Raw genomic sequence first — 20753 nt, forward strand, 5'->3', positions numbered from 1 at the left:
GTAGTATAGGTGGAAAACTTCACAACCTTTAAAAGGTATGTGAGTAAGAGCTGCAGCATGGGATTAGCATTAGCAGGTTGGCACAGTCTGCATGGGCCGAAGGGTCTCTTCTGTGCGGTATGACTCTTTGACCTCTTGCAGGCATTATATGACCTTTCCTCCTGTAATGTAAGGATGAAGATTTCAGCTCCTGTTTGGCCAAAATGATCAGCAGGTTCACATGAAAGCAGTGGTGCTGGTTGAGGGTCAAGAGGGGCAGGAAGAGCTGGAAGGTCTCAGCATGTCAGAACAGCCACGCTTTACACTGCTGATGGCTGTTTCTATCATGGTAAACTGAGGCCAATTTATGCAATCTATCATTGATGGCTCAGGGGACAGCATATTTCAATGATTGTTGAGGTGACAGGTCACCTCAACGGCTGTTTCATCAGACCTCGAGCAGCACAGCAAGTGGCAATCCCTGGATACGTAATGCAGACAGCTGCTCCAAGGCTTATTCATAGAACATTTAATACATTTTCAGCTTCTGTCTGCCACATCCCAATCTCACCTTCACCAGCTCCGACCACCCTTCTGATATCAAGAGCATCCTTCTCCAAGGTCATCGATATCGCTAGGTTGACCAGTTCATCGCAGAAGGACACCTCTTGCAGGCATTATGTGACCTTTCCTCCTGTAATGTAAGGATGAAGATTTCAGCTCCTGTTTGGCCAAAATGATCCATAGTCTGTTATGATTCTTCTGACATTTCACCAAACTATACAAGACCATCCTCTCATACCTCCACGATTTTGTTCCCTTCTCTCACATCTCGATGTTCCTTTTCAATTTGGTTTGAAGTCCTGCTGCTTATGGGTGTGCCAGCTTTGTAAGACCTTCCTGGTTGACACCCTAGTTATGTATGTTACTCGGTTTGCCAGATCTTTCAGGAAGTCTCGGAAGCTGTGTCCTGCTCACCATTTTGCAACTGCTAACCACTCTGGCAACCTCCAACTATACCTCCACTGTTTGCTTCCCCTTACCTCTTTCCAGATATAAAAGGTTCCTCCTGGCATGATCTGCAGAGACATAACACATAGCCCGGAGCAATCTCAAATAATGGACTGACTGGTTAATGATCTGAATGCCTGTTACCTTATATTGGCACTCTCTGGCTGTGTCCATTTTGAAGGCCGATGCCTTTGTATATCTATCTCCCACTTCATAATCATGTTTCCTGTCCATCATGGAATGGATATCATGGCAGTGAATCATGCACATCACACTCCAATTTCCTGGTTCCTGAAAATGCTTCCATATTAGAATGTCAGCAACGTCAACAAAATCCAAGCCTGAAGGTCTAAGATCGTAAAAAGACATTGTAAGGAAAGAGATAGAAAGGAGTTAACTGATGGTAATCATTTCTTTTTCTGATGGGATGTTACAATGTATAACTAGGCCATAAATCTTGGTGTGAACTTACCATTGCTGCTTCTCCATGTGCAGATCATTTTGGACTACAATGCACCTGAATTTTTGTAACACATTACCTGATTTGGATGAGGGTTTGGATTTAGTGTTCCCCACCCTGCGATGCAAACATCCAGTAGGGGGATACTGCAGGAAAAGCAGGACTGATATGAAAGAGATTGGATCATACAGTAAGGATGCTTTTACTAACTTAGGACTGTGGACCATTGGACGTGCTTACTGTGAGAGAAGGAGTGATCTACAGAGAATAGGGATGACTGAAACCTGGAGGATTTGTAGACAGATGGTCAAGAATAAAGATAATGCAGCATAGAATGAAGATAATTGTAAAGTCTTCACAATTGTTATGAAGACTTTACCTGGTAATAGCCATTACATGAGGTCATAAGGTTTTTTCCCTTTATACTTAGTCATGTGAATCCATCAATCCTACTTTTTAGTCCACTTTCTTGCTCCCTCTTCCCTCTGTGATGAAACAGCCTGATTTTCTTTTACTGCATAGCTTATGCAATTTTCATTGAAAGATAATACCCAGTTTGGCTTAAAGTTCTCAGATTAGTCCACTTTAATAAAGGAGCAGCATTAGTTCTTAAGAGGAAATTGTGGGTTTTGCTTTCTTGCTTCATCTAGGAGCGGAGACCTTCTGTCTCACCTATGGGAGACATTTTAAAAACAGGAGCAGGCTCTTTAGGCCATCAAGCATGTTCCTTTGACATTCAGTGTGATCATGGCTGATCTTCAAGTAGCTGCATCTTTTCCCTATATCCCTTCACGTCTTTAGCTCACAATATCAGTTCATCTAATTGATAAACTGATCATCAATTGAGCATCAATTGGCATAGCAAAAGAAGGTTCCAAACTTTTACAACCCTAGTGTTTCCTAATTTCACTTCTAATGGGTCCAGTTCAAAGTTTTATATTATGCCCTCTTTTCATAAACTCCTCAACTGGTGAAATAGTTTTTTTTCTGTTTATTCTATATGAAACTTTCAGACCTAATAAACGGTACAGTAAAGAAATAACCCTCTACAGCACTGATTTTCTCTCTCTGCAAAAATATGGACAGTTTCAAAATCAGATGTAGGAAACATCTGGGTTACTTCTGTCAGTGGTCCAGGTTGACTTTCCATGATGCTAGGATGGCAGCTTTTGCAGCCCTCGTAGAAAGAGCCAGGAGATATTCCTGGTAGAATGTAAGTGGACCTTGAGCTAGAAGGTGGGTAAGGAGAAACATGACTATACTAACACATGTTCCACATTTATTGGATGGGATGGTTCAAATGGATGATTAACAGAGCATAAACTGTCAGCCTTTAGAAACAAAGTATTTTAGCAAGTGCTCAGAGAAAGAGGGCAGTCAGGTGATGCTTGTCACCAGACATCACCTTATTCAGATTGAAGGTGAACTAGAATTGAGGGGAAGAAAGCTTCAGTGAAGAGCGTCCTCACAAACAAATGCTGCAGAATCTCAGCAAGGCCATGAGCATTTGTGGAGAGAAAGCAGTCAATGTTTCGGGTCCAGTGATCCTTTGGGTTCTGAAGCATGGTTACTGGATCTGAAACGTTGACCCTGCTTTCTCTCCCTATGGTTCTGAAGGAGTCACTGGACCCGAAACATTGAACCTGCTTTCTCTCCATATGGTTCCTGAGAGGGGTCACTGGGTGTAAAACATTGACTTTGCTTTCTGTCAACAGATGCTGAGTTTCTCTGGCTATTTCAGTTTTGGTTTCAGATTTCTAGCATCCGCAGTTCTTTATTCGCTCACACGTTGATTAAGAACAGGATGCTGTCATCATCAACAATTGAGATCAACACCCTCTATGTTCATCTTCCTGTACCAGTTGGTCCCAGGTTCTGTTTGCCATTCCTGCTGGGCAGCATGTTGCTTCAGTTGCTGCTCTCAGGATGCTTCAGTTGTTTGGTGAGAGACACAAGGTGGCTGGTTCATGCATAAAAACTCATCAGTTACAAGTTATAGCAATTGCTTGCAGGAAAGATAAACCAGGAAAGATGAGTTTTGACTGCAGAGAACAGAGGGAGCACTGCTGAGCTGGAGGAGAACTGAATACTTCTCTCTCTATAACTGGTTCCCAGTTCCAAGCTGCTCAGTTACCTGAGAACCAATCTCACAGTTGTTGGTAGATAAAAAGAATTTTGTCATTGATTTGTCCCACATCCAATCAACTTCTTGTTGTCAGTAAAAGTTGCTTGGCACCACATTGTCTGAAACCTGAAGTCTAATTACTGTTTGTTCAAGCTGTTTTTTACGATGCTTGCCCGCATGTTAGTTCTGAAGGAGGATTCAAAACAATAACTCTCTTTCACTCACAGCCACTGCCAGATTGACTGAGTTTCTCCAACACCTTCTGTCTGTTTGCTTCAGATTTGCTTCAGCGATCATAGTATTTTGATATTATATAGGTGTCAGATTACTTTGCTTTTCAAGACAGACAGCCACCCTTTCAAACGCTAGTTCCAATACTGCTCTTTCTCATTTCAGTCCTCAGTTTTTAAAAACACAAAACAAAAGAATTTATAACCGGATAGTCCTGAATGGTTAAAGGAGCAGAATTGTTGGGATTGATTTTAATACCTGCAGGTTTACAGTGCAGTGGTCTTGTGATGAATGTGCTTCGTTATGTCTGAAAGTTTTATGGTCCCACAGTTTTCACTGTTGAGCTGATTATTGCTTGCTTTTGAACTTGATCTACTGCTCAGTGTTGGTGAGAATAGTGTCAAGGCAGCAGGCCGAAATAGCTCTGCATTGGTTGCTTGGGTCCAGCCAGAGGCAGGGTTTCCAAAGAGCTGCTGGTGTCAGGAGGATCAGGCCCGAGGAGGCCGAAAGCTTCCTTCTGCAGGCTGAAGAAGCATCTCTGCTCCCCTTAACGTCCCAACAAATACCCTGAGGTTCCTTGGGCAACTTTGACGTAGCTCAAGCCTCCCTTGCATCTCCATTAAAATCAATTTGCTGCACTCAAAACCACATCAAGCTGTGACTTTTCGATTTAAATTGGACCTCTGAGAGCATGAGAGCAAAATAATTTCCACAGCCAAACTGTACAATTGTGTGACAATCCTTGTTGTCCTTGAAATACAGTTGGATATTTATAGGTGGAAATAGATCCAAAATCATTAATATGTATCCAGTAGTTAAATTGCATTGTGTTGTTGCCAGCAGTAAGGCAACTGATTGGTCCTGAAATAGGGTTTCTCTTAGCAGAAAAACAAGAGCCCAAGACCTATTATCATAGTGGCACCTCCACATCATGGCTACCATTGACATCACAAACTCAGTGGAGAGAATCCCTAAGGAGATTGTGCATATTAACACTGACATTAAGTTTATAAATTCTGTGCCTGTCCACTCATCTCCACTTCACCTGATGAAGAGGCAGCGCTCCGAAAGCTTGTGATTTCAAATAAACCTGTTGGACTATAACCTGGTATGATTTGTCTTCTGATTTTGTCCACCCCAGTCCACCACTGGCACCTCCTTTTCAATGCGTGCACCGATAGAGAAGGCAGCTAAACTCCCTTTGAGCACCCCATCCCATGTTAATATTGAGAGGGACTCTGGGAATAGCACACCACTCGATTTCTCTTTCAGCTTGCACTGATGCATCCATCCACAGGATTGCCAGCAGAGGGTTGGTGGTAATTCCTGGCAGACCATCAGCAAGTTGGTTAGAATGCCTTATACAGTATTTTATGAACTCAGCAGGGAATGTTTGAAGGGAAGCTATTACATTGAGGTAGAGAATAGATAGTTTAGTTGACAGCATTCATGGCCACACCATAGTTAGGGGGCAATTGTGTAGTGGTATGGTCAACATAGAGCTCGATAGCACACAAAAAGGCCCTTGAGCCCATCAAGTCTGCACCGATCAAAAAAACCTAACAATTCTAATCTCATTTTCCAGCACTTGGCCCAAAGCCTGGTATGCCTTGGCATAAGAGCCCATAGGATTCAATGAAACTTGTCTCATTAAACCCAGAATTGACTGACTGGTCGGAAGCATCGGGTGATAGTCAAGGACAGATTTTTTTATGACTGGAAGTCTGTGTCCAGTGGGGTCGCATAGGGGTCAGTGTTGGGATTCTTGCTGTTTGTGGTATTGTACAAATGATTTAGACTTGAATGTAGGAAGATTCATTAGAAAGTTCACAGTGAGAATCTCACTGGACTGGAAATCCAGAAGTGTAGGCTAATATCAAATCCACCTGATCAATTAACAAGTCAGGAGTTGAAAATTAATCTCCATAATAGTGACTGTGAAGCATCACTGATTGACCACTAATGACCTTTAGTGTGTATTGAGGGAAGGCACCTTCCTCTGCCAGCATAGGAATCACAAAACTTGTGCCCACACCTCCTCCCTCACCTCTATCCAAGGCCCAAAAGGAGCCTTCCACATCCATCAAAGTTTTACCTGCAACATCCACCAATGTCATTTATTGTATCCGTTGCTCCTGATGTGGTCTCCTCTACATTGGGGAGACTTTGCGCCTCCTAGCAGAGCGTTTTAGAGAACATCTCCGGGACACCCGCACCAATCAACCCCACCACCCCGTGACCCAAAGTTTCAACTCCCCCTCCCACTCCGCTGAGGGCATGCAGGTTCTGGGCCTCCTCCACTGCCACTCCCTCACCACCCGATGCCTGGAGGAAGAACACCTCATCTTCTGCCTTGGAACACTTCAACCCCAGGGCATCAATATGGACTTCACCAGTTTCCTCATTTCCCCTCCCCCCACTTCACCCCAGTTCTAACCTTTCAGCTCAGCACTGTCCTCATGACCTGTCCTACCGGCCAATCTCCATTCCCACCTATCCGCTCCACCCTCCTCTCTGACCTTCACCTTCATCCCCACCCCCATTCACCTATTGTAGGTGAATTGGCCATGCTAAATTGCCCGTAGTGGTAGGTAAAGGGGTAAATGTGGGGGAATGGGTGGGTTGCGCTTTGGCGGGTCGGTGTGGACTTTTTGGGCCGAAGGGCCTGTTTCCACACTGTAAGTAATCTAATCTTAAGGAAGATGATTGCTTGTAAAATTTAAAGTGGTGGGATAACTACAGGATTGTCATCATGGAGGAGAGGAAAACACAAACTCACAAAGTCACAGAATTATTAAGGTACAGAAGGAGACTATTCAGTCCATCATTTATCTCTCCACCCTGCCTTCAGTCCTGATGAAGGGCTTTCGCCCAAAATGTCGATTTCCCTGCTCCTTGGATGCTGCCTAACCTGTTGTGCTGTTGTGCTTTTCCAGCACCACACTGATCTAGACTCTGATTTCCAGCATCTGCAGCCCTCACTTTGGCCTTTAGTGTGTGGTCCCTATCTGACTTCAGAACTACAGCAATGTGGTTGACTCTGAAACGGTTGAGTGAGTTAAATGTCAGTTTGGTTTGTGCAACAAACGCTTGCCTTGCAAATAACTCCAATATTCCACATAGAATAAAGAAAGGAAAAGGATGACAAAAAGTCACAGACTTTCTTCAGTATTCTTGTATCTTTCCTTCTATAACTTACCAGAAATTAAAGAATAGGATCAAAAATTATGTTGTAAAACTTCTGTTGAAAAACTGACAAGCCCTTCTTAAGATAGAATTCAATTCTGAAATTTAAAACAAATTTATCTTGACCTCTTCTGACCATTTGGCTGCTTCCTGCCATGCTTCTCTCGTTGTTTATAGTGGGAGCTTCACCTGACTTGAATCAGCGAAGAGGAAGTGGTGGCTTGTGTAAATGGAGTGAACCCAGGCCAGAATGATGTCTCATTTCCTGTTAATCCCTCTGATCAGTATTCCCATTTGGTAGCAGAAGGTTAAAATTCCTCCTCAGTTGTTTCTAAGAGGCAGCTTCTATAATGGAGAAGTTATGGTAGTTGTATTTGAAATCAGAGAGAATAGCGAGGCCATGAAAAGCTGCCGGATTTTGTTTTAAAGGCCATAAAGGAAGATAAAACTAGTAAAATCTGAAGACTTTCCATTGACATTACAGCAGACTGGAAACACAATGTTGAAATACTTTTCTTGATTCACTGCTCTTTCTGAAGATGGGACATTACTGATCACATTTGAAATCATAACACCACAAGATGAATACAAGGATCTGTTTCCATACTGATGGCATTCTACAAGGATATCTGAGCCTACAGTTTGTTACCTAAATGTGTTTACATTTTATTATTTGAAGTCGACCTGAAAGTTGCTGGAAGGATATGTAATTATTAGGAGCAGGTTTTGGAGCATTCATTACTGGAATTTAAGTGACCAGTAACAATTTAAGTATAAGAGAATTCATTGGCTGAAACAAAATCCAGCATTTGAAAGATTCTACTATCTGTTTTCAACCAAACCAATTTGACAAGATTCAAATATAATTATCTTTTTTTTCTTTCCCTCTAGTTCCTTCAAGCAGGTATCAATCCCAGAGATGACATAGCAACAGAGGCCTATGAAGATGAGTTGGACATGGGCAGATCAGGGTCATACCTGAACAGCAGCATCACCTCAGCCTGGAGTGAACACAGCCTTGATCCTGATGACATTAGGGTAAAAACAATGAACTTTTCTTGTTGTCACATTCTGCAACTAATTTCGCTTTTTAATGCAACATGAACGATAGATTACTTTCTCCACGTAAACATCAAGTTATACTCACCCAAAAGCAAATTACTGTAGATACTGGAAATGTGAAACAGAAATAGAAGCATTGGAAATATCCAGCAGGTCTAGCAACATCTGAAGAGAGAGGAACAGAGTGGAAACTTAGGTCAATGACATTTGTTCAGAGCTGGAAGAAATTAAAAGAGCGATGGGTTTTTAGAAAGTACAGTTAATTCAGGAAGGGGTACAGGTTAGAATACACATAGGGGAATGTCAGAGTTAAGATGAAAGACAGAAGACCATGCTCACTTATTTTTGTTGGACCGAACCAATTAAGCCAGCAATATTAATAATTTGTGCTGTTAGGAACTATTAAGTACTTATTGATAAATAATAGCTGGGCTGCTGTTCTGAACCAGGAAATAATAGCAAGTGAGTTAAAAATAATTTTTAAAAAGAAAGGTAATGAGAAAGTATTTTACAAAGTAATAAGATGAAAAATTGGCCCTATAGGCATATGGACTGAGTAGTGTATTCCACTGAAAAGTTAGAGGACAAAATGTTTCTTTGAACATTTGGAGATTTCTTGCATTCAGCAAATTTCATTCATAATTTTATCTAATTGTCTTGTTTCAGACAATCATTTTTGTGAAGAATTTTAATCCCATAACTATGAAACACAAATATCTAAATTCACGCAAAATTATCATTCTCACTCATTTCACCCCTGTAAAGATGGTACTTGCCATTCTGTAGTGGGACTTCCAATTTTGGCCTTATTCTCTCTGTCTACAATGAGATGCTCTCATCATTGTGAAAAGCCAGATCTGAATATTTCATAATAGACTACATTCAAAGTCCTTCCTTCTTGAGCCAAAATTGAGCATTTTCTTGGTGTTCCTATTCCGTTGTTACATTTTCTGATATTTTTCACAAATGATTTGAGTTCCAACAAGAACGCTCTATGGGTCAGGTAGCTCACTTAAGGGTGAAAATTGTACTTTACCATTTTTATATCCTCCACGGCCGACCTTGTTCTTTCCTGATGCCCCCAACTTTGTACCTAAGCCATGACCTGGTTATTACAAACTCCTTAATTTGTGAGAGACGAATACAAAACGTTATAGCAACTCGCTTGTTCCAATCCTTGACACTTGCATACAATCTTCAAGAACTGTGCATGGAGCAGCAAGAGGAATGGTCTTCTTCTCAGCCACAAAAAACATTGACTATGTCAACTGAGATAGATCGTGGAGTCTTCTCAAAGTTGGATATCAGCAGAAGTTTGTCCCCATTCTCTGCCTGTAGCATGACAACATGTGTGCTGTGATCCTCATCAATCGATCCATCAAGAACCTGTGCATGTAAAAATTGGGGTCCAACAATACTATGTTATCATACCAATGTTTTTTAGTGTCTTCCTCCTGGCAAAACCTCACCATACATCCATGAAACTTAATGCCGGAGTGAAGCCTCTCTATTGGATAAGCAGGAAACTGTTCAACCTGCATTTCCTGCAGCTCAGAGACAAGTTCTCTCCAACCTGTCATCAAGCTGCTATATGCAGATGACATTCTTGTGTGTATACACTCAAAGGCTGAGCTCCAAATTATCCTTGAAATATTCAGAAAGAGATTAGGCCATAGGCTAAAAAGTCTGGATGACAGAGGTCCCCTATCAATCTGTTCCCCATTGATCCAAGGAAAACTGTTGGATAACTCCTATACCTTGGGAACACCTTTTAAAATGAAGCAGACATCAAGGATGAAATCCAGCCTTCATGGCAACAGTTGAGCTTCTGATCATCTCAGGAACCGAGTGTTTGATGACAAAGACCTCAAACCCAGCACCAAACTCAAGGTTTACAGGTCATTTGTGCCACCTGTCATTTAGGCAACAGAGACATGGACAATCAATATCAGATACCTTAGATTCCTGCAGATATATCACCTCTGATCCATCCACAAAATTCTGCAAATCTACTGGCTGGATAGGCATTCCAATATTAATGTCCTCTCTCAAGATGTTATCCTACATCAAGGCACTGGTTATTGTTGATCAGCTACATTGGCGAGCAACATAATCCATATGCTGGGCACAAGATTTGCAAAATGAGTTTGATACTCTGAGCTTCTGCAGATCAAATGGTAACCAATTGGTCAGATATCCTCAAAGTCTCCATGAGAACACATAACATCCCCATTGACTCATGAGAATCTCTTGACAATGACCAAGCAAATAAGAAATGATGCATCTGTGAAGGTGCCAATACGCCCAGGTGAAAACCAAGCACAAAGAATAGGAGTGTGTGAAAACCTGGGCGTCACACGCACCCACCTTTACAAGCACCAGGTGCTCCAGTTGTAGCAGAGTATATGCATCTGCCATTAGTCACCTCAGGATCCACTGTTCCAGAGGGGAAAATAATTCTTCTTAATCTCAAAGGATTGCCTAAAAAAAAAGAGACTACATTTACAACACATGATGGTGTTTCTATTTTCCAATTTGTTGCACCGCTGTATTCACCTCTCTTTAATCTACTGTAAATGTCATATTCTGGGTCTGACTCATAATCATGATGAGGATCATTAATGTGGATCGTGCCTTGCGAAGTCACAGGATGCAATTTTATCGTGGTGCTACGCCATCATCTAAAAATACACTCCATAGTCATTGGCTATTACTTAACTGCAGATGGGATTTCTGCACCTCTGAACTGAAAGCTTGGAGCTTTTCTGTGATGGTAAGGTACATCTCATTCTTACTCCTGCATTTTAATATTCATCTCACTCAGATGGCTGAACATGTCCAGCTTATCCTGCCAACTATAACCAGATAGTAACTCTTTATAAAGCAGTTCATGTGTTGTTGACAACTCTGTCAGGTCTCTCCTGAGCTCGTGAATCCAGGAGAGAACCTTACCCAGTGATCATTATCACATCTCAGTATGTAACAGTAAACTCTGATGCTCAGCCTCTATCTCTGCATACACAATAGTGAACACGTGATTTTTATGTAATTCACAATTATCATAGCTTGTTTAGTACTGCAGCTAACTCTGGTGGCATTTTTTGGCTACAAGAGCTTCACAGTAGAGGATGCAGTGGTGATTGGAATGTCAGGATTTTGCTCCTTCACCTTACTAACAAACCCTTCAACCTCCCTGTCATGGAGGCTGCTCCATCAGTGCACATGTCCAACACATATTTTACCTTAAGAAGGTATCTTTTACCCAAAATATTTCTTCACCAGTCGCATGGCTCAGTAGCTCCTTGCAAAAGAAAACATACTCCTAAATGGAGTTCCTATCAACATACCAAAGGATGGCTAACAGTGGGCATCGTCTACTTATATTGGAGGACTTACCAATCCGCAAAGCAAACTTCCCATGAGTAGCGAACATCTCTTACAGCAGCATATCATAGAAATGTCATCAATTCTGCTGACATGTCATCAATTCAACGTTTTATCAGAGGGTGGAATTTTGACAATCTTGTTTGCAGCATCAGCTCCTAACATCACACTGTGAGTTTTTACATGCAGGTTTGATTAAGTTTTTGACAATGGTATTTGGTTATTTTGATTTTGCCACCAGGTAACTTAACTCTTGAACTTTATTCAATACCCATGCACAGTCCATCAGATGTTGTGTTTGCTTGATATTTTGTTCGCTCAAGTTCTTTAAGTTCGAGATGTGTTTGTTCACAACAGATGGATGTTTCCTCAGTGCTCGTCAACTTTTCTCTGCAGACCAGACACTCAGATATACTCATTGCACTGTCTCTGAACAGACAATCCTTTTTTGTTCCTTTCGGTTTAAATGTTTCATCAACCGAAGTAGAGGAGGGATGGCCTCATATGACAAGAAACGTATACATTTCTTCTTAGAATCTAAGACTAACTAAGACAGAATAACTTAAAAAAAAAATCCAAGAACATCCACTTTAAAATCCATGCTAATGGGGAAATATGTCCAGGTGGGCAGACCACTTCAAAAACCATCTCAGCTGTACCCCTCTTTACTGCACATGCTCAGTTTCTTCTCAGAGCGAGTTTGGTGTAGCTCGCGTGCAGGTGCCAAATCTCCAAGCATGTGGAGTATCAGAAGCCGCTACACTGATTGGAGGGGCTGCTGAGAATTTCATGGCGCCTTGCTGCATTGCTGCAGTTGAAAACCTTTGCTCCAGTCTCTTTATCTTCTGTTTATGTAACTACCACCTTTACTTCCTATCAACTTCTCGTCTTTTTGCGCTGACCTCTTCATCTAATCTGCATGCTACCTGGAACTTTCTCCTGGAACTGACCTCAGAACAATTTATTTGGTAAGAGAAAGTTCCAGACAGCATGCAGAGTCAATGAAGAGATCAGCACAAAAAGACTGAAAATTGATAGAAAGTAATTATGGAAACAGAAGATAAAGCGATTCCAGAATAAAATCAGTTCTTGATAGACTATAAGTTTTATTTTCATAATTTCATTACCATGGTGATAAGTCACTGAATATATTCACATCAGGTTCCCAAAGTAATTTTAACAAAACTGCATCAAAGTTTTTTACATACAGAAGGAAAAAACACTAACAGCTTTACATTACACAAGAACTAGTTGAAATGGTCTTGTTACAAATATCAGAAATAAAAATTTAATACTTTTATCCTCAACAACAACTTACAGATATCCAAAACTCAGTGATGGGTCACCCAGTTTCCAGTTTCCTTGTTCACTTGGCACAGCTATATTTTGATTTTTTTTCCCCCAAACATATGCATTCATTGACTGTCAGCTCCTTTAGTTAATATTTCTTCATGAGACCCATAAATAATCTGCGAACACAGCTCACTTATTTTTTAACATGGATTCCTAAAACTCATTTTCAATAGTCTTCTGTTTCAGTTTGTGGAGATTTCTCTCACTGATATTGAACTACTCAAGACTTCTTTGTTGTCAAAGTAGTTTTGAAGACTGCAGTGCAAATAGCCCATTGCTGCTATTGACCTGTTCTGCCTGACAGAAACCTGCACACTGTTAAACCTTCTGGATGGTTCTCTCTTTTTAAACATTTTCACAAGAGGGAAATCACGAGGGGGACATGACATAACTTTGGCAAATAGGGTTAAAGAGAATCCGAAGGGTTTTTACAAATACATTAAGGACAAAAGAGTAATTAGGAGAGAATAGGGCCCCTTAAAGTTCAGCAAGGCAGCCTATGTGTGGAACCACAGGAGATGGGGGAGATACTAAATGAGTATTTTACATTAGTGTTTGCGGTGGGGAAGGACATAGAAGATATAAAATGTTGGAAAATAGATGGTTACATCTTGAAAAATGTCCATATTACAGAGGAGGTGTGCTGGATGTCTTGAAATGTATAAAAGTGGATAATTCCCTCAGACCTGATCAGGTGTACCAGAGAACTCTGTGGGAAGCTATGGAAGTGATTGCTGGGCCCCTTGCTGAGATATTCGTATCATTGATAGTCACAACTGAGTGCCAGCAGACTAGAGGTGGGTAACATGGTGCCACTATTTAATAAAGGTGGTAAGGAAAAGTCAAGGAATTATAGACCAGTGAGCCTGACATTGGTGGTGAGCAGGTTGTTGGAGAGAACCCTGAGGGACAGGATTTACATGTATTTGGAAAGGCAAGGACTGATTAAGGATAGTCAACATGGCTTTGTGCATGGGAAATCATGTCTCAAAAACCTGATTGAGATTTTTAAAGAAATAGCAAAGAGGATTGATGAGGGCAGAATGGTAGACATGATCTATATGGACTTCAGTAAGGTGTTTGACAAAATTCCTCATGGGAGACTGGTTAGCAAGGTCAGATCTCATGGAATACAGGGAGAACTAGCCATTTGGATATAGAACTGGCTCAGAGGTAGAGGAAAGAGGTTGGTGGTGGAGGGTTGTTTTTCACACGGAAGACCTGTTACCAGTGGGGTGCCACAAGGATCAGTGTTGGGTCCACCACTTTTCAACATTTATTTGGGTGTGAACATAGGATGTATAGTTAGTAAGTTTGCAGATGACGCCAAAATTAGAGGTGTAGTGGACAGCGAAGAAGGTTACCTCAGAGTACAATGGGATCTTGGTCAGATGGGCCAATGAGCTAAGGAGTGGCAGATGGAGTTTAATTTAAATAAATGTGAAGTGCTGCATTTTGGAAAACCGAATCAGAGCAGAACTTGTACACTTAATGGTAAGGTCCTGGGAGTGTTGCTGAACAAAGAGATCTGGGATTTCAAGGTTTATAGTTCCTTGAAAGCAGTGTTGCAGGTAGATAGGATAGTGAAGGAGGCATTTGGTATGCTTTCCATTATATACAGAGCATTGTGTAGAGGAGTTGCAAGGTCATGTTGTGGCTGTACAGGACATTAGTTCGACCACTTCTGGAATACTGCGTGTACCTCTGGTCTCCCTGCAATAGGAAGGATGTTGTGAAACTTGAAAAGAGTTCAGAAAAGATTAATAAGAATGTTGCCAGGGTTGGAAGATTTGAGATATAAGGTGAGGTTAAATAGGCTGTGGGTGCTTTCCCTGGAGCATTGGAGGCTGAGGGGTGACCTTATAGAGGTTTATAAAATCATGAGGGGCATGGATTGGATAAATAGACAAGGTCTTTTCGCTGGGTTGGGGGAGTCCAGAACTAGAGGGCATAGGTTTAAGGTGAGACGGGAAAGATATAGAAGAGACTTAAGGGGCAACGTTTAAACGCAGAGAGCGGTGCGTGTATGGAATGGGCTGCTAGAGGAAGTGGTGGAGGCTGGTTACCACATTTAAAAGGCATCTGGATGGGTATATGAATAGGAAGGGTTCAGAGGTATATGGGCTAAGTGCTGGCAAATGGGACTAGATTAGGTTAGGATATCTCGTCGGCATGGACAAGTTGGACGGAAGGGTCTGTTTCAGTGCTGTATGTCTCTTTGACTTAATGACTCTATCTCATCGGACACATTGTTGCTCGGCAACAGCCCATTGTTTCCTCTCTTCTAACCTTATTCTTCTGAAGCATTGAGCTATTCACCTTGAGGATTTTTACAGCCTTATTTAAATGCAAAATATATTTCGAGACACCCTTTAACACTCATAGAACTCAAAGATAAAACTAAGTCTTAACGCACACACAAATACAAATACATCAAATTCCATTATATATGGTTCTCAATTATGCACATAAATTTCCAAATAATAATATATAGTGAATCTTAGTGTCCCAGAATATGACATATATGAAGCAAAATATGTGAAAATCAAATAAAATAGGAAGAAAAATTTTGGAGTTATGCTGCAACATTATTGTATTCTTTGTTGACAACAATGACACATTGTCCATAGAGTGGCAAGGCTTCCTGTTGGCAGACCAAAGCAACTACCAGACTATCCCTCATCTCCAGTGTGGCTGGTTAGATGTCAACTCCTCTATAAAATGCCCCTGGGTCCAAGATATTATCCCACAAAGGTTGGTCGAGATTGGTCCTTGGACTTCAGAGGAGTTTCCCAATAACAAATAGATATCTTGATTTTATCAGCAAGGGCCAGGTTACTTGTCTACGTTCAACGGCTCCTTCACTGCAGACTGAGCCTTGAACAATTTCTGATGATGAGACTCATTTGTTCTCCAGGATAGATAGAACTTCCTGTCTAAATGGTAATTGCATGCTAATTATAGTGTTAAGATACACAAGTTAAATACGTTGTTTAATTAAGTGCTTAGAGTACTTCTCAGAAGAAACTGCTCCCTGTCCCACATTAATACTGAGTGTGTAAGGTTGCAGGCCTTTTATCATTATTTGAAAGGTCTGGTCTGCAAATTTATTATTGCTTTTTATTCATCCATGTGATAAGGGTGTCATTAGCTAGGTCAGCATTTCACTTCACTTAAGCCCCATGCTTCTGATCTTTGGGCACACTGTGTTGACAGAGATGTGAGCAATTTGGAGGAACTAGATGAAGGCATGTACAAGTTTAGGTAGTGAGCCATGGAGAAGTTACTATACCTAACTGCTTGCTTCTCTTTCTCAGTCACGATCACTCCAATGTATGCTGGGTAAAGAAGTATGTAATGTCCACTATAACTTTTTAGATTTCCCATGATTGTTGGGCACCACAGGAGCTGAAGTTTATAACGGGTCTCATGATTAAATTTCAATGTGTTACTGTGCACATTTTGATGGGGCTGTCATCTGTTCATTTAGTTCATTTTGTTTTTATTGGGCTTCATCTGAGTTAAGTGATTTATTACACTGAGTTTGCAAGTCTCAAGCCAGCGTATGTAAGACTGCATTCAGTGAATAAAACCCATTATCATGAAAAACATTAATGTCTAGTCTCATACTTCACTAACTGGCTTGGGATCAATATAACACAAAGCAGCAATGTCTTCCCTTAAAAGTAAAACTAACTATCGCTCATCATTTAATTTTTAAATTTCTACTTTGAACAAATTACTGTAAGAATAATTAATGTAAAAGAACAATTTTCTTTTTGCTAATCTACATTTATATTGATATGAATTTAACACAAACCCAAATTTTTCAGATTATTTATCTAATGAATTCCAATTTTACTGAAACGATACTTACATCACAGTTAGTAACTACAATATTGAAATATGACTAAGTTTTGCAAGAAATTGTGTGAAACTTCATAGAAAGGCTAAAGAAAGGAAACAACATTCTAAGTCAACATACCAATAGTTTCTAACTGTAATTAATAAACTCCCAAAATGGGATACAGTTTGTTTTAAGTTTTCAATAATCCTGGATTTCATTGCTGAGTTGTCACTCATTTAAAAGCATTTGTATAATTTGTGCAGATCATATTCTTATTGCATGATATAAAAGATTGCAGTTGAAATTGCACTCAAACATAAACACACCATTGTTTGCTTGTAGGATGAACTGAAGAAACTATATGCACAGCTGGAGATTTACAAAAGAAAAAAGATGACCGCTAATAACCCACATCTGCAAAAGAAGAGAAGCTCGAAAAAAGGGTTAGGACGATCAATTATGAGACGCATCACTGAAATTCCAGAGACAGTAAGTAGACAGTGCAGCAAAGAGGACAAGGAACATTCAGAGCTTTCGATAGCCCGGAACAGCATCAGTATCGCTCGGAAGAATCCATTTGATCCCACCAGCTCAAGTGTGAAAGCAAAAGAAGACTTTATGAAAAGTAAAGCCTTACTGCTGCAAAAATCTCTCAGTAGCTATGACCATGTGACAGATCAAGATGAAGATTCCAACATCTCTGTGGCAAATAAAGTTGAAGTTTCCAACACAGAAGCTGGACTCTTAGATTCACTCATGGGGAAAAAGTTAGCCAAAAAATCACTTGAGAAGACAGACAATATTTCTACAGAATCTGTCCCATTAGTTTGCAAGTCTGCTAGTGCACATAACTTAAGTGCAGACAAAAAACCCTTGCATCCGAGAACATCAATGTTGCAGAAATCCCTCAGTGTCATCGCGAGTGCAAAGGAGAAGACTTTGGCAATGACTGGCAAAACACAAAGCATGGATGAGCACACCAAACACTATAAACCACAGCAAAGAAGCAAAGAGGTGACCAAAAGTTATCCCTCGGCAGATAACCATGAAATGGAACCATCTCAACCAAAAAACTCTTTGAGCCACTCTTCCATTTCTGAAGAGACAAGAAGAGGTCCTAAAGTTGGAATAATGAAGCAACACATTAATAGCCAGTCCACAGTTAGCCCTGATACAACAAACTCTCAACTGAGTGATCCATTCGACAGAGCTGAAGTCTGTCCCTGGGAGGTACAAGACCAGCCACCTACTCCTTCAGAGTCAAGAATCCAAAAACATGTATCTATTGCACCAGTGGAATCACATAGTTCACATTCAAGCGTGAAGGCTCAGAACACCAACAAACACAAGCCCGGGGAAAATGTCGTGAAACAAAAACAAGCAACACAAGGCAGTCTTGAAATATCAGAAGTGTGCCCCTGGGATTTTGAGGAGACACAACGAAGTCTGCCAGAGGGTAGCACAACTATAACTCAGCAGTCTGAAACTATTTCCACTTCGAAAGATATGGATTCAAATCAAATAACTAAGGTTTGTGAGAGTCACCCTTGGGACTTCAAGGAAATGCCAAGCAAGGCATTAGAGACAAGCCAGAGTACGAAAGGGGATGGGAAGAAAGGAGAGACGGGAAATGGAAAAGACAAAGGGAGCATGCCAGAACATATAACGTCAAGCAGTAGCCTACAGCAAGTTCCTGCTCATCGAGCGAACGTTTGTCCTTGGGAATTTGAATCATCAGAGTCACCGGAATCAGAGCAGAGCCCAGCATCAGCTGCCTCAGCCTCTTTATTAAGCAGTATTCCCCAGAAAAAATCAATGATGAAAGGGTTTGGGCTGTCTATGAAAACATTGGTATCCACAGGGAAAGGGAAAGAGACAGAGAAAGCAAAAGAAAGGAAAGATAACAAGGTAAAAGTGAAGGGAAAGTACAAGGAGAAGGACATGAAAGATGAAAACCCAGTAGACAAATCCAGTATGGCTGAAAGCTGCCCTAAGGAGGTCAAAGTAGTGCCTGGTTCTGCAATTGGAAAGAACAAAAACATAAACAACAACGGAGCAGGAAAAGAAAGAGAAAAACGTGCTGAAATATGTCCCTGGGACATTGAGGGAAGTAGTCCTATTCTACAAGTAGCAGAAAGAAACACAGCTGCAACTAAGGACAATAAAAGTTCGCAGAGCACAGATGTAAACACAACAAAAATGGCTTCAATCTGCCCTTGGGATTTTGATGATCAAACATCAGGAAAAAATGTGTGACAATAAATTTAGTCTACCTGAGTTGACAGTAGTCAAAGTTTTCATATCATGAAACTAAGAATTCATATAAACAATACATAGAAACAGTGAAAGCAGGATTCAAGTTAAGATTCCAATTTGTATGACGGCCTTCATTTTATCAATTTTCTTTCATGTGCATACAATTCTAATGAGAACATATTCTGTCAGATTTTGCATTCTGGAATGCTCTAGTATTTAGAAACACTTACGTGACAGAACCACTCTATTTTATGCAATGGTCATGTACTGTTACACCAACCTGAAGCACCTATCTAAGTAATAGAAACCATTTTATTTCTGTTTATTAACCAACAACATGACAACGTTGAGCTTCAATTTGGCCTGCAAGCCATAACATTTTTGAAATACTACTGTATTCAGTGTGATTTATATTGTGGATCATTTGTTTTGACTGGTGTTTACAGATTCTTATGTACTCCCTGAGAATTATAGTTTGGTATTAATAGCTGTTGAAAGTTTTTTGATATATCAAACAGTAGGTTTCTGTGTCTTTTTTTTTCCAAAGATGATTCCTAGTGCACATATAGCCACTGTAATAATGGAATTGGTGGTCCTACCTAGCTTTGTGAAATATAACCAACTTCAGCTTCTTTATATTAGCTGATTCTTTCCAATTGCCTAATCCTTAAAAACAAAGATTTGCTGTATTACATGACAATCCTTAGTTCACACTCCTTAAATCCACTTATTTGTGCACATTTATTTAAAGGTATTACAGCTCTGAACAATTACTCATTATGTGTTGAATCATAGATTTCAAATATCCTTAGCTTTGCAATGTTCGGCACCCAAAAAAGATCAAATCTGTAAGCTCATATATTTGCTTCTGTGTTCTGCATGCAAAATTACTGGTAGGACTGACGACTTGCTAAACCTCTGACCTTTAGCATTTGGACTGTACTGAATTGTATCGTGAGTGAGGCTGTATCCTGTACACTGTATTCTGTGCTTGTTCTATCTACTGACAAGCTCTGGCATCCACCAGGGAATATTTGATAGATCTCTTTTATGGTTTGTGGCAGCATGTAAATAAAGTTACCTTATCTGCAATAAAATTACATTTATATTGTACAAATTCAACATGTGCTTGTTCATGATTTCTGGAAAGAAAACCATCTTTAACCTCCCCCCCCACCTTTCCACATAACCCCCTTCCCATCCATGTTTCACAGTACTGTACCCTTGAAGAAACGATTGCCCCCCCCACTTCACAAATGTCACACCTACTTACCTCCAATCTGCAGCGCCCAGTCCTGAAAAATAACTTGCTCAGTCTCTTTCATGAACCAGTGATTCCCCTTGTCCCCACCAACCTCCCTTTCTCCATGGTTTCTGTGGGTGGGCCCAATGGACAGATTGTGGACCACCTATTTGAGCGATCTAACCTGACAGCCCTGGATGAGAAATGCCCAGGCCCCTGACTGATGTCTGCACATCTCCTAGACCATGCTATCCCTGCTTCCCAGACTGGTTGCTCTAGAGCAATGGGACTGATGGTGACCTATTCCCCAGACGACAAAGACACTGCCCCCTGACCAAGAACACCCGTACTGAAAGCCTGACCGTAGCCTAATAAGGAGTGTTATGGGAAGCTGCCTTAATGTGACAATCCAATTCCCCTAATACCAAGTAATGCTGGATTGTAACAACTCCAAGAGAGCTGCTGCCATCTGCTGCTGTGCCTTTGCAAGGGATTGAAAAACCCCGTGATAAAACAAGGCGAAAAGAAACATTTTGACAATGCCATTTCTCCAGGGTATCCAGAGCCTGCTGTTGCATTCATGGCTAGTTGTCTGCAAAAGGTGTACTGAAATTTA

At 40.8% G+C, this 20753-nt stretch overlaps 1 protein-coding gene across 1 annotated transcript in view; it reads left to right on the forward strand.

Moving 5' to 3' along the window:
• The window catches only part of gpr158a (G protein-coupled receptor 158a), a 674726-nt gene extending 654715 nt beyond the window's left edge, over positions 1-20011 (forward strand). Inside the window, exons 10-11 of the mRNA XM_043690479.1 lie at positions 7884-8030; positions 16981-20011. Coding sequence (XP_043546414.1) covers positions 7884-8030; positions 16981-18894 — 2061 coding nt within the window. The 3' untranslated portion in view covers positions 18895-20011. The remainder of the gene's footprint in view (positions 1-7883; positions 8031-16980) is intronic.
• Positions 20012-20753: the final 742 nt, after the last annotated feature.

Source organism: Chiloscyllium plagiosum, chromosome 5, assembly GCF_004010195.1.
Source record: "Chiloscyllium plagiosum isolate BGI_BamShark_2017 chromosome 5, ASM401019v2, whole genome shotgun sequence".
In the NCBI taxonomy this organism is placed as follows: domain Eukaryota; kingdom Metazoa; phylum Chordata; class Chondrichthyes; order Orectolobiformes; family Hemiscylliidae; genus Chiloscyllium; species Chiloscyllium plagiosum.